The 13,028-nt window shown below is 42.3% G+C and overlaps 7 protein-coding genes across 7 annotated transcripts; 3 read left to right on the top strand and 4 right to left on the bottom strand.

Annotated features, from left to right (window-relative positions):
* Positions 1 to 2,216: 2,216 nt before the first annotated feature.
* On the bottom strand, positions 2,217 to 2,761 carry ONS95_013902 (uncharacterized protein; the record flags this gene model as incomplete). The annotated part of the gene is made up of 2 exons (XM_058507551.1): positions 2,217 to 2,461; positions 2,704 to 2,761. The coding sequence occupies 2 exons, from the start codon at positions 2,759 to 2,761 to the stop codon at positions 2,217 to 2,219; spliced, it is 303 nt and encodes a 100-aa protein (XP_058356720.1).
* Positions 2,762 to 4,825: 2,064 nt separating this feature from the next.
* On the top strand, positions 4,826 to 6,405 carry ONS95_013901 (uncharacterized protein). Its single transcript, XM_058507550.1, has one exon. It carries the CDS (start codon positions 4,927 to 4,929, stop codon positions 6,166 to 6,168), a length of 1,242 nt encoding a protein of 413 aa, XP_058356719.1. The 5' UTR covers positions 4,826 to 4,926; the 3' UTR covers positions 6,169 to 6,405.
* A 938-nt stretch (positions 6,406 to 7,343) lies between these two features.
* ONS95_013900 (uncharacterized protein) lies at positions 7,344 to 7,718 on the top strand (the record flags this gene model as incomplete). The annotated part of the gene is made up of 2 exons (XM_058507549.1): positions 7,344 to 7,404; positions 7,477 to 7,718. 2 exons carry the CDS (start codon positions 7,344 to 7,346, stop codon positions 7,716 to 7,718), a joined length of 303 nt encoding a protein of 100 aa, XP_058356718.1.
* Positions 7,719 to 7,836: 118 nt separating this feature from the next.
* ONS95_013899 (uncharacterized protein) lies at positions 7,837 to 8,175 on the bottom strand (the record flags this gene model as incomplete). The annotated part of the gene is made up of 1 exon (XM_058507548.1): positions 7,837 to 8,175. The coding sequence occupies one exon, from the start codon at positions 8,173 to 8,175 to the stop codon at positions 7,837 to 7,839; it is 339 nt and encodes a 112-aa protein (XP_058356717.1).
* Positions 8,176 to 8,366: 191 nt separating this feature from the next.
* On the bottom strand, positions 8,367 to 9,211 carry ONS95_013898 (uncharacterized protein; the record flags this gene model as incomplete). The annotated part of the gene is made up of 3 exons (XM_058507547.1): positions 8,367 to 8,719; positions 8,779 to 8,902; positions 8,981 to 9,211. 3 exons carry the CDS (start codon positions 9,209 to 9,211, stop codon positions 8,367 to 8,369), a joined length of 708 nt encoding a protein of 235 aa, XP_058356716.1.
* A 263-nt stretch (positions 9,212 to 9,474) lies between these two features.
* Positions 9,475 to 9,696, bottom strand: ONS95_013897 (uncharacterized protein; the record flags this gene model as incomplete). Its single annotated transcript, XM_058507546.1, has 1 exon — positions 9,475 to 9,696. The coding sequence occupies one exon, from the start codon at positions 9,694 to 9,696 to the stop codon at positions 9,475 to 9,477; it is 222 nt and encodes a 73-aa protein (XP_058356715.1).
* Positions 9,697 to 11,149: 1,453 nt separating this feature from the next.
* Positions 11,150 to 12,798, top strand: ONS95_013896 (uncharacterized protein; the record flags this gene model as incomplete). Its single annotated transcript, XM_058507545.1, has 9 exons — positions 11,150 to 11,236; positions 11,411 to 11,640; positions 11,706 to 11,796; positions 11,853 to 11,871; positions 11,920 to 12,203; positions 12,277 to 12,382; positions 12,435 to 12,474; positions 12,584 to 12,639; positions 12,710 to 12,798. The coding sequence occupies 9 exons, from the start codon at positions 11,150 to 11,152 to the stop codon at positions 12,796 to 12,798; spliced, it is 1,002 nt and encodes a 333-aa protein (XP_058356714.1).
* Between the last annotated feature and the right edge of the window lie 230 nt (positions 12,799 to 13,028).

The raw sequence follows: 13,028 nt of genomic DNA, 5'->3' as shown, positions 1-13,028 counted from the left end.
TCTTTTAAAGCTTCTACTTAGCTTTTACTACTACTTTATAATCTAAAGCTTATATTAATATAACTTATATTAAAGCTTTTAAAATAGCTTAAAGGAAGCTAGAGCTTTTACTTAAAGAACTTAATAGAGTTCTTAAACCTTATACTACTACTTAGCTTATAAGCTCTATTTTATACTTAGTATAAGAGATTTTATATAATTCTATTTTATAAGTTATTATATTAGTTATAATTTTCTTTATAGTTTAAGTAAGCTTATTAGTAATTTAAATAAGAGAAAGAATATTTAAAGCTTTTAGATTAATATAAAGCTAAAGTCTTAGAATATTTATACTTAATATTAAGTACTTTATTTAAGTACTTTATTTAAGTAAGGAAATCTTATAGTTTTAAGTATATAATATTAATATTAAGTAATTATTTAGATTTTAAATTTATTAAAAAAGTAGATATAATTATAAAAGAATTATAAGGATTTAAAAATTAAAGAGTAATTAAGAGGTTCTGATTAAAAGCTTATTTAAAGTAATAGAATTATATATATACTAAGTACTTAAGAGATAGATATAACTCTTAACTATTATATAGTAATAAAGTAGGCTTTTATATAGTAAAGAGCTTACTTAATTAAGTAGAAATTAAAATATTAAAAGATATATTTAAAAGAATATTATCTTCTAAAATCAGGGGTTAAGAGTATACTATATATATATAGTATACTTACTAAGTATATATTAAACCTAGGACAGGCTTATATAGCGCTAGTGTTCGACACTTATAAAAAGGTAATAAAATTAAAAGTATAAAAGTAAAAGATAATAAAAAATTACTTTAGTTATAAATACAACTTAACTATACTTAAAAGTACTTAAGGAAATAATAAGGTATAAAAGGTAAAATAGAAAAAAAGAAGCTAAAAATACAACTTAAGTATACTTATAAGATATTTAAAGAATTTAGCTAAAGTAAATATTAGGACTTTTATAAGTAAAGTTAGTCTTTTTAATATAATAGTATAATAAATATTTATTAGTAATTATAATATAAAGTAAAAAAGATAATAAGAGAAAGAGGTTTTTAAAAAGCCTTATAAATAAGTAAGAGAAATATAGCTACTAATAAACTAAGCTAGTCTTAGGTTCGTTATATAACTTTAGCCTTATAGTCTTACGATATTAGCTTTACTTAAGTAACTAGCCTATTATGATTAGTTTATTATATTTATAATAATTAAATACTTAGTTCTTTTTATTTATATAAAAGAAACTTTTAGTTTTAGCTTTATAAGTATTTAAATTAATTAATCCAAAAAGCTTATTTTATAAAGTTAATATATAAGCTAAAATAAAAGGTAATTAAAAGGTAATAAACAAGTTTATATGTTTTAACTTAAAATAATATATTTAAGTGTCGCTATATATATTATCTAGTACTATTTATTATAGATTGATTTTAAAACTATTTTTATAAAAATTATCCTAGAATTATCTAAGAATAGTTTAATTACTCTTATATTTTCCTCTAAGGTAATACATCAACTCATTTTTAGTAAGTTCACTAAGTAAAAAGTAGGTAATTTATAATACTAGAATATAGTATTTCTAAGATATATATATACACGTGTTATAGCTATTCTTATAACTAGTTAGAAACTATAGCTACGCGCCTATTCTTATTAAAAATCATTTTCTCTCTCTTCTCTAAAAACCTACGGACTTATATTTTTATAAAACGCGATTATAAAAAAAAATACTATAACTTTATAAAAATAAACTAAAACACTAATAAACTAACTTATAAGTTTCCTAGGTTTAATTAAATATCTAGTTATAGAGTTATTAATTAATTAAACTATATAAGGTTTAAGGCTTAAAAGTCTAGAGGTAACTTAAGGTTAGCCTAAGGTAGCCTAAGTATAAAGTAAACTAAGAAAACTAAAACTCTAAGTTTTAAGGAAATCAAATTAAGTCTATTAATATAATACTATATTAAAAAATAAAACATAAGAGTGATTTAATATATATTAATCTTTAATTCTTTTAAAAATCTAAGTATTATATTAAAAGGTAGTTATAATACAAGTACGTAGGACTCAGAGAGGGAGGAGGGCGGGGGAGAGGGGGGAGGGGGGATTTAGATGAGGGTGGAAAATCGGTCCCATGGTTTTTAACTAGTTATGGGAACAGCTGTACTCTTTCATCTTCTCTAACGCTGTTCCTACAATGGTACTACATCACCATTCTCGTCCAACACCCCTACCGGTCCCCCTGCAACACACTCATCGACCTCTCTACCTTGGTTCAAAACGCTTGACTCGTTTGGAGGAATAAACTGTGCGCATTGACCAAATCGAGAGCATTCGCCGACGTCTCTGCCGACTGTACACTCCACGCCCTTATTGCCGAAGACCTCGTTGCCTTCGCCGGTTATAAAGGAGTTGCGCTGGGGGCCGGGGCTGGGAGCTAGAAGAAGAATTAGCCAGCTTTCGGCTGAGTGAACTTGGAAATTGATATTAAAAGATAAGATGACGAATCTTGACAGTATTGAAGCTGTGATAGGAAATCGAGAGCCGGGGATGATGGGAACATAAACTGCTTCTACAAGGCAAGAACAAAAACATACTATTGAGGCCAAAGATGAGAAGAAGTGGCTGTACTTCTGTACAGCCACGAGGATAGAATACTAAACCGTGGAAGTAACGTACCGGCAGTCGCAATTCGGACAGCAATTGCAAAGAACCAAATACCAGAAGTGGCCAACATTTCAATTGGATCTATAGCTCGTAGGAGTACGTAGAATTCGTAGAATGAATAGAGACGTGGAAAACAAATGTTAAGACGAAAGTAAAGCCTGTATTCAAACAAAATCTGCACCGATTAACCAGAAGAGACCCGAGGGTATTCTGCTTGTATATATAGCAATAAATGGCCGAAAGCTTGCCGGTGTTCCTGGGTGAGGTACACCTACTGCAAGTTTCATCAACGAGTCATACGACATGATCAATAAGCCTTGGAAACATGCTGCGTTTATACAACAGACTAACAACAGACCCCTGTTCACTCCAAAAGCTTCTGAAGAGTAACTAAAACTACATCTTCCTGTATGGACAGGATCCGCAGTCAGTCCAACGGATGAAGAAAGCGGTGGAGAGATTAGTACGCTGTTTGCTGTTAAGGAAATGGGCAAAGGTTGCATGAATTACCTATATTTTCAATACAAACCCGAAGCAAGTGCTACGCATAAAGTTCTAGGCACGTCTCTGTCTCAAATAAGTCGCGTATATCCAAGATGTATAACAGGCACGCATATCAGGCATACGAGATGATGGCCAAGACATGGTCTCGAAATATCCTGGCGAACCGATGTTTAATCCAGCAGACCATGAATAAAAATGCCCTTGCTAGCACCAAATATATCAACAGTCAACTTGATATCGGGCTTGCAGGTACAGGCTTGTTAAGGTGAGTTGTTGTGATTTATATGCCGAGTGAACGGTTGTAGTAATTATAAACGGGGAAGGAGGAGAAAGTGGTGATTGGACAACACAACCGGAGGGCTGAATAACGAGAGGGACGTTAGCCGATGGTGTACTTAATTAAGAGAGCTCACATTCTGTCAGCAGCTGTCAAAATGCACCCGAGCCGCCCGCCCCTGCAGTAGTTTCATATTATACTTTGTGTTTGATTTCGGACGACATCTGGGGTTGGTTTGGTTTCAGTGAGCTTCAGACATAAAACAACATAGTCTTGTGTTTCCGTGCTGACGCAAAAAGCCAGGGGTTATAGGAGCTGAAACAGATCTGAGTGCCTTTTATATATGCCTGAGATATTATGTCGTCAACAAATAAGTGAGGCTGAAACCTGGCATGTCATGGATACCATGTCCACCCTTCGGAAGCCGACGACAATACTCATTAGCAGTATACAATGCCCAAAAAAGGGACTGAGAGCTAGAAAGATTTGAGTTTGCCCAATAACAAGGATTTGATGATATCCATTCCTTAGTTAACATTCAGTGCATGGCTTTATATGCACGAGCGGCTCTTCTTCGGTCATTCGGTATGGAAGGCAAGACGGAGGAGTTTGTGGCAGTTGGGCTATCCAGAATCACTACTGACCAGCGATAGGAGGAGGAGGGAGAAGAACCGGTCATGAATCTGGCAGACTGCCTCAGACCTCTGCTTGAAGCTTGAACTAATTGAAGGAGCCCCATTTGTGGGGTGTAGTCATCATCTGACAATGACCTACAGGACCTGCGTTTCCCTCAGCCACCCCTATGATAGTGATAGTAGTTTATGTTCTTGTCTACAAGCCCTACATATCTGAGACTCTGTGCAGGTCAAAATAACATCATAGAGACCTTTCGTTAGGGGTCAGTTGAGACGATTTTGTACATGTGGCTAGAGCTCTACTAAGAGGCTAACTATATTACCACAGAAAATCGCTAAAACGATCCACAGCTGTTAAAATGTCTGCTGTTCAAACAGTAGGTCTATTAATAAATGTGGATCCTTAATACATATAAGGACAAAGTACCCTTAGGGCAAAAAGAGGTCTTTAAGTCGGCCCTAAGTTAAGAAGCGAGACTTCAAACTCTGAGGCCTTACTCTAGCTTAACTAGAGCTGGTAAAACAGATCGCCAAGTGCAGCTAAGAGGGCGGGGTACTTTGAATGCCCACAAAAGTGCGAAAGGTCTCTAAGATAGGTGGGTAAGTATCAAGTATCCGGGGTTGACAAGAGGGAGGTTGGCGCTAGTACCGTATGGTAAGCGAGGCCTTGGCAAAAGGCACACAATATTCCAGAACGGTGGAGGTTTAGATGCTCAGACGTAAATCCGAACTTGCTCCCCACAGGAGACATCAGCACATTTAGAACGTCGGAAGGGTGAGAGGAGATGAAATAATCCTACGGAGCTCCAGGAACTCAGAATGAGTAAATACGTTCGCCATGAGAAATCGCAACGCAAACATCCTGTGGTGTCTAGCGCAACCTCTCCAAACAATCCTCTAGTGGCTCCTACCGCCCCAAGGGAAAGACCTGGCTGGAAAGGCCCGGGATTTGTCAAGAAGATACGAACGCAACCAAAAGCAAACGCTGGACAGTCGAAATGTGAGAAACTATTCCCAGCTGTTCAACAGCAGCACCTTCCATTGCCACTCCAGCAGTTGCTTCTTAGCGTACTCCGAGCCTCATTTCCGGTGTGCCAAGACTACGACACACTCAAGCCTATTCTGAGAGAAATCAGACTAGCTATGTCCGATGGGGATTCCGCCAAGGCATTTTCTCGACCGGACTTGATGGTGGCCTATGCAGTGAGATGGAGTTCTGTAAGGGCATTGTGTTGTGCTACTGTATTCGTGGAGATCTTGCAAGATTTTCACGCGGAGATCTGGATTGAGAATTTATTCGAGTATGGGCACGACTCTAAACAGTCGCTGAAAGTAACCTGTTTTGGAGGCGGAGTCACGGAAATTCTGACCTTTGCAGCGGTACTACGGCATATTCGACCTCATATGACCATTCAGCAGAGTCACGCCAGTGGTCTCGCCGCTATTCAGAACAAATGCACGCCAGTTTTAGATCTCAGGCTGTTGGATAGCGCAGATTGGGCTCCAGCGGTTTCAATTCTGGAGAATGCGCTCCTGACACCTCCCGTACTTTCAAAATACGCTAGTCAGTCTGCAATTCTCAACAATACGCCTTTCATCACTTCAAATGACCTGCGAGCTTCTTTCCAGCAGACCAATGCTCTAGAGCTTAGCCATCAGGAGCTGAGAGCCATTGTGGGCCATGTACCAACTCTCATTACACTATTTTTCACGCTCAAAGACCTTCACGCAGCCTCAACTGCCAGGACAGCAGCTCTACTACTCAAGTTATCACTTGAAGCTCCTAGAGGTAGTCTACTCTTAGTCATAGACAGCGCCGAGCCGTTACAAAAAGCTGCCGATGGGCTAGATGAAGCAGACAAATACACCAAAAAATATGGTATCAGCAACTTCCTTGACCTGGTGCTCATGGAGAAGGTCCCAAATAGTACAGGTGGAAAGACCGCTTGGGAGGAGTTGATCAGAGATGACAATCGGCTTTTCAAGCTGGCGGAGGGTCTCAAATTTCCAATCGGTTTAGACCATGTCACATTCCAACTCCATCTATTCAAGAAGAGGTAATGGGATACGTACCGAGTCACAGAGAGACTAAACATTTTCAAACGACGTGTGCCCTGGGAGTTGTCGTTGAGGCTGCTAAGGCTCGTCCGGTGGGCCATTCTGGGCTAATACGGGAAGCTAAATGAATCACTTGTGCGGAACGTCTACTTTAATATTTCGGAATAATCTTTTTATTTATTCTGTCTTAATCTTTACTTTATTTAGGTGCTATATATTTATTAAAAAGCACTATTATCTAATAGATTTCTTACTATTATTACTATAGTATAATTAATTTAATATATAATTAATAATAAGGTAATATAAGTAAGTAAGTTAGGCGGCTTAAGAGCCTAAAGTAAAGTAGCTCAGCTAGTTCTTACTCTTAGAAAATTTATATTTTTAACCTCCTTTCTCTACTATAAACTTGCTTTTAATCTTAATTTTAAATATAGTAAAAAATCAATTGTATTTTAGATATTACTTTTACTACTTAGAAATATTATTATAAGATTTAAAGGTAGGGAAATAAATAAGTTTAAATATAATAATATAGGACGTTCCGCACAAGTGATTCATTTAGCTTCCCGTAGGCTAAGAAACTGTGGCTACAACAGCATGCCTGCGTACATTTTTAGGTACATGGAGTATACTTCGCACATCTACCGACGTTCAGTCTACAAAGACTGTATCGGAACTGGACCAGATGGCCATTCTCCGGGATATTCCCATGGATATATTTGGCAAATTGAGTTGCGTTTTAGACACGATTGACAAGCTCTAGCCAAATTACGATCGTATGCAATTTGATTCATGTTTCTTTGCCCCTGTCGCTACTACAGTGGCAGACAGGCTTGGCGGGTGGTGTCGTTGTGTGGAGGAAGAGTGTTGAGGCGTGATGAGCTCACTTAGCTGCGGCTGCCTATTTGCTATCCAGATCTCCTGATAGTCAAGTTCAAAGTTCAAGTTCATGATAGTGCGATGCTTGTGAGGTCTAGCAAACCTTTTAAAATCTTTGGTAGCGGGAGGGCCAGTATTTCACGGAAGCTCAGGCAAGGTTGAGAGATTCTACATTTTCCAATTCACAAGTAACTACTGTGGGCTTGTGGCCTTAGACAGCGTCCTCGTCCTGGTTCCATTCCAACTCGGCTGAAAATCAAGGCCAGATTATAGTGTTAGTTAAGAGAGGTTTCCAGATGATGAGTCGTTCATGTACGCGGGATTTGCCGCGCGCACATGACATCACATGTAAAACTGGTAAGTGATAGCATTACCCTAGCAAAGAGAGACAACAACCTTGGGCACATGAGATCAACCTGATTAATGTAGGTAGGCATGCTGGAGCGGACAGTACCAACCGTGGATGGCCACGGTATGAATGGAAAACAGGTAAAGAGGAAGATGCAACTGCTAATCGAAAGCTTGAGCCCGAAAGTCAAGAAGTGGCTGATACTGTCTTAAAGCCAGACCAGTCCGTGAGAACTGCCCGGATTTCCTGCCGATACTGTCCAACTCCGCCAGCAGAATTAACTTGCTCAAAGTCTTTACCTGGAACGCTTCCTCCCATGTAGGTACTCCTTGTCGTGGGGAGTAGTGTCGCATTGCTGAGATCGTTGATCCTCTACTTCCAGGTAGCTGTTGCCTCCTTCGTTGGGTCAACGTACTTGAGACCCTGGCGGCTGATCAAGTTTATTGCATCACGAATCCAGCGGCCTTGGACTTCCACGCTGCTCGGCCCGTTGGATACAAAGTAGGGCCACGGGGGCCATAAAGATGGAACATATTAGGATATCTGCTAATAGTTATGCCGAGGTATGTATTTGCCGAAGACTTCCATTCGTCGTTGAGGTACGTTCCGTGGACACTCTTCAGGCCCATGTTTGTCATTCCCCCGGTGGTGATAACAAAACCCGTGGCAAGGGCAATAACATCCGCTTCGTACAATTCCCCATTCTTGGTCTTGTTCCCATTCTCGGTGAACTCGTCAATTTCTGTACCATTCTTTTCTGATATATCAACAATACTCATGTTGTCTTAGTCGAGTACTTCGTAATAGTTTTGCTCCAGACAGGGACGCTCTAGGATGAATTTAGTAGGATGGCTTCCCACCCTGAATCACGGACAGATGACTTACTGATGCCAAATGGGTGTGCCGGCTCGAGAGGACAGAGTAGGTCTCGCTCTGCAGGGTTTTTGATGCGCTGTCGTTGCTTTTTCGCTCAGGAATTACAAGCCTCACGATCTGCTTTCATGTCGAAGAGGTAATCCTTGTATCCTCCAAGCCACAAGGCAAAGCCGGCACGTTTCCAAAGACTTTCGAAGAAGGCTTCCCTCTCCTCCGGCGTGTGGTCAAATGTGTTGCGTTCAAGAAAATCATAGGTGAAGCCAGCGAAGCATCGTTCCCGCAATTCAAACTGCTGCGGATAGGTGTCCATTAATCTCACCTGCTCCTCTTTTGTCATGTCGCGCTTTCCCATTGGGATAGCAAGATTCGGAGTCCTCATGAAAACCGACATTTCGTTTACTTTTGCTCCCCATTCCCGAATGATTTGGACGCCACCTGCTCCAGTCCCTGATGATGATCAGAATTGTAACTATTAAACTATGTCAATCGAAGGGCTAAGTGCACACCTATAACTGTAACACGTTTGTTTTTCACATTTACATCCTCAGGGGGCCAAAAAGACGAGTGGTGCATGATACCCTTGAGCTTCTCCATGCTCTTGTAGACAGGGATGTACCGTTTGGCGGCGAACTAGAGGACAGAAATCAGTAAGAGGTCCACAATATGTGAGACGAGGACAGTAAGTATGATTCAAGTGGAAGAGCATACTCCTGCGGCGATAATCAGAAACTTCGTCTTGGCAGTCCGTCCGTCCGCGGTCGTCACCGTCCATTTCCTAGCATATGTGTCGAACACGGCAGATGTGACAACCGTCTCGAAGGCAGTATCCTTGCTGAGGTTACAGACCTTGTACCATGATCGAAATAGGCCTGAAGTTCTCGCCACCGGATAAATGCCAGCCTCGACACTCCTGATGGTATTTAAGACATGACGTCTCATGACCTTGCAAAGAGAAGTTCGGGTAGTTTAAACCTCAATACAAAGGCCCGCGAGCTGGAAGCATAGATTGGGAATATCTACGTACGTCAAGGTAGTCAGTAGTGAAGGTCCATGTCTTGTAAACTTCTGGAGTCGACAGTTGGTAGATGGGCACTTCCGAATCAACCCTCGCTCCCGGCAGTTCCATCGCCTATTGTAAATCAAAGAAACAAGTCAACTGCTTGCTCTGTGTAGCAATTCCTTTCAACAATAACAGGGTAGTCTCACCAGGTTCCGCCAAAACCCAAGCCAGCATCGTAGAGCACAGTCTTGTAGCCCTGCTTCCGCATCTCATAGAGGAGATAAGTTCCACCAAATCCAGCTTTAACCACGAGAACGCCCACATCTAATTGATCGGCACACGGCCCAGTTGTTGCCCTCCAACGACCGTACTGAGGTGATTCCGTATTCAGAATCCGCTCAGGAAGTTCTTTTGATGCTGCCATGCTATGTTATTACAACAGCGATGGATGCGGAAGATAGAACCGACGTAAATGAGGTGCAATGGTACAACTTGGCCTGGGCAGTTCCTACTTTTCACAAATGAAGATACAAATGACAGCTCGGTTGAGCGGAAATTGACACACGGTCTAGGATATCATAAATACAGAATCTGAGGATCGCACTTCCGAGCAGCCTTCCCAAGGAACCGAACCAGCTCCGGGAGGGGTAAAGGAATCAATTTGTCCTTCACCGTAGCGGGGCTCATGGCTACCATTGGAATACATACGAACAGACATCTATGTATCCCAAGGCTGGTGAAGAGGGTTTCGTGATGCTAATGATTCGACCAGAACTCGGCCCAAGGGAAATACATTTAATGGATTGATGAGTGAGGCAATGGCAGTGACAGATAGGTGGCCAGAATCAACCCCGCCCTGCACAAAGGAAAGAGGGGTAGGATGGCTTGAAGATTCGAGTTGAGACGACTTAAAGTTCTGGAAGCTCGAAGTCATATCTCTAGCCAGATCTGATGAAGCATGGATTTGACTATGCAGTGTATCCATCATCTACACCTTGAACATTCGAGCTAGCGTTTGAGCCCCCAAAATGCCTACCAACATGACAATGGCGACTGTCATAGAAAAAGATGAAAGCAGCAATGGATGCAACTTTGTGCGACAAGAGGAAGGCAGAGCGGGTGAGAGACACAACTCCCACAAGTAACTTAAGGCTCCTTCCTACATTCCGTACATGAAAAGCGGGATCGGCCCTCAGTTCAGTGCGGGGTGCACAGCCTTGGGAGTCTTACTGTACATCCACCAGCCCGCCTCAGCTAAACTTTCGCCCACTCCCCCAACTTTACGTCGAAGATGGGTGCGGGTGAGGCGAGGACGGACGCGGTGATTCTCGGTTTACGTGTTGTACTGTAGTTTTGTTTCCCGGTTACATTGTTGCTTGTGCATGAACCTACCAGTCTCGTCAGCTGCTACCTATTCAGTCAAGCGACTTTACTATAACTTGCTCGCATGGCAGGTGTCGATGTATTCAACACCTACCCCGTCTCTAAGCACTAGTGTCCTGACACTGACATTTCAAGGTGGCACTCCTCGTTCAGCTCTATACTAACCTTGTAGTTAGGAGACTTCCCCCGCATTGAAGATCCCAGAATGCGGGCAAGACGGTCCCTTCCTACTTTGGGATTGAAGTGTTCTGTTGCTGGCCATTGAGGAAACACAAACACATAGGAACGAGGGGGTAGTGAAGAATTGGAGGGGTGAAATTAACTGACTGCCAGTAGATAGCCCCTTGGGCTTTCAGAGCACATTCTGGTACAGCTATAAATACCACGTACCCTGCCACGTTCGTTGCCATGACACCCCTCGCGTTCCCATCTGACGGCCAGTATCATCTAAATATAAAGTGACCCAAAGCCTACACGTGCTCGACTCGGCAAGTATGAAGGCCCTTGTATTCAATGGTGTTGGAAAGATCGCGCTTGAAGATCGACCGCAACCTAGAGTTCAGGACCCCAGCGATGCCATCGTTAAGCTCAGCCGAACCACAATCTGTGGTTCTGATCTCCATATTATACAAGCAAGTTCAGCAATCTTCACATGTTCTCCTTGATAGTTCAACCAGCGTGGTTACTGTCTTTCCAGAACTTTTGAGCTGTGGTTTTTGCAGGGCCAATAGCTGACCTCAGTTTCCTCGCAACAGGGACATGTTCCAACTGTAGAGCCGGGTCGAGTAATTGGCCACGAGGGAGTTGGAGTTGTTGAAAGCGTTGGCAAAGACGTGAAAAAATTCAAGGTCGGAGACCGCGTCCTCATTGCTTGCATAACGTCCTGTGCGACCTGCAGCTTCTGTAAGCAAGGCAAGTTTGGACTCTGCAACTCTTCAACGGGGGGATGGAGGCTGGGGCATACCCATGACGGCACACAGGCAGAGTAGGACAACATCTTTGATGCTCTCCTTCCGAAGATGACTCGATGGACTGACTGTAATGTTTTAGGTATGTGCGAATCTTGCATGCAGATGCTTCCCTTCATGCGGTCCCGAAAGGAGTTGACGAGCGTTCACTGTTGGTGCTGAGCGACATCATTGTGAGTAACTAGAGCACACAGAACCCGTTGTTTTCGCTCGGCTGACCCTCCCCGAGCCCACTGGACTAGAAGTTGGTGAGTGAACCGATGACTCGTGTCGAATAGAAGACTGACGAGTCAAAGGTGTGCTCCGAGGTGGAGTGAAACCGGGATGTTCAGTAGCAATCGTTGGAGCAGGACCTGTGGGCTTGGCAGCATTATTGACTGCACAACTCTACAGCCCTAGCATCGTGGTCATGATTGATAAGGACGAAGGTCGCTTGAAGGTGGCGAAGAGGATGGGAGCTACCCACACCGTAAACCCGGACTCGGCCAAGGGTGGGCTCAAAGCGGCGACCAAAGAGCACCACGGGGAGATTGATGGCTTCGATGTGGTCATTGAAGCCGTAGGAGTTCCGGCAACCTTTGTAAGACACCGACCATGGTAGTGGAGTTGGTACTAGAGTCTGTCTTGGAAAGTTGCTGACGTCGCGTGTGAAGTCTGCATGTCAAGATCTAGTTGGGAAAGGCGGTGCTATCGCGAATGTCGGTGTCCACGGCGCGAAGGTCGATTTGCGACTCGAAGAGCTATGGGGTCGAGGCATTCGTAAGTCGTACTCCAAAGGTGTCGTTTGTCCCAGCCAAGTTGACCTTTACAGAGATCACCATGGCATTGGTTAATACTAGCACCCTTCCAATGTGAGTCATTCAAGTAACAGCGACATTCCCTTCTCGGAGTGCCTGGAAACTTTTTCCTCCATTACTTTCCCCTTAAGAAAACAGTTTACTGACCTATCGATCCTCATAGGTTGATGAAGCTGTTCGAAGCCGGAAAGCTAAATACTCAGGAGATGATTACCCATGGTAAGTCGGATTTTTTCCCCAGAATTCTCTGCAGAGAACATTTGAGTGACCAATAGTTGATTCACTGTAGACTTCAAGTTTTCGGAAATGCTCAAAGCTTACGACACTTTCGGAAAAGCAAGTGAGACTGGAGCCTTGAAGGTCAACATCGAGATGTAGTTTTGGCGATGGAGAAGGTTTGGGGATGGTGTATGTTGATTATGGTTTGAGTCTTTATTACCTAACCTGAAAATTTAGTGTACACATTCATATAGTAAAATCGATTTCTGTTAATTCTATCCCGTATGAAGTCGTGGGGAGATATACACACCTGACCAGCCTGACCTGATCAGACCCAAAACGAATAGCCCGGGGAATGAGACACAGGACGACATCATCACAGAAAATTC

Source organism: Cadophora gregata (assembly GCF_030347475.1).
Source record: "Cadophora gregata isolate MNR1 chromosome Unknown scaffold_8, whole genome shotgun sequence".
Taxonomy (NCBI): Eukaryota; Fungi; Ascomycota; class Leotiomycetes; order Helotiales; family Ploettnerulaceae; genus Cadophora; species Cadophora gregata.
Note: the sequence above shows the minus strand (reverse complement) of the source record. Positions and strands in the feature narration are given on the sequence as shown.

Bases quoted from the DNA above. Each gene is read 5' to 3' on its own strand.
- ONS95_013901 (XM_058507550.1), top strand. From the start codon at position 4,927: ATGAGTAAATACGTTCGCCATGAGAAATCGCAACGCAAACATCCTGTG.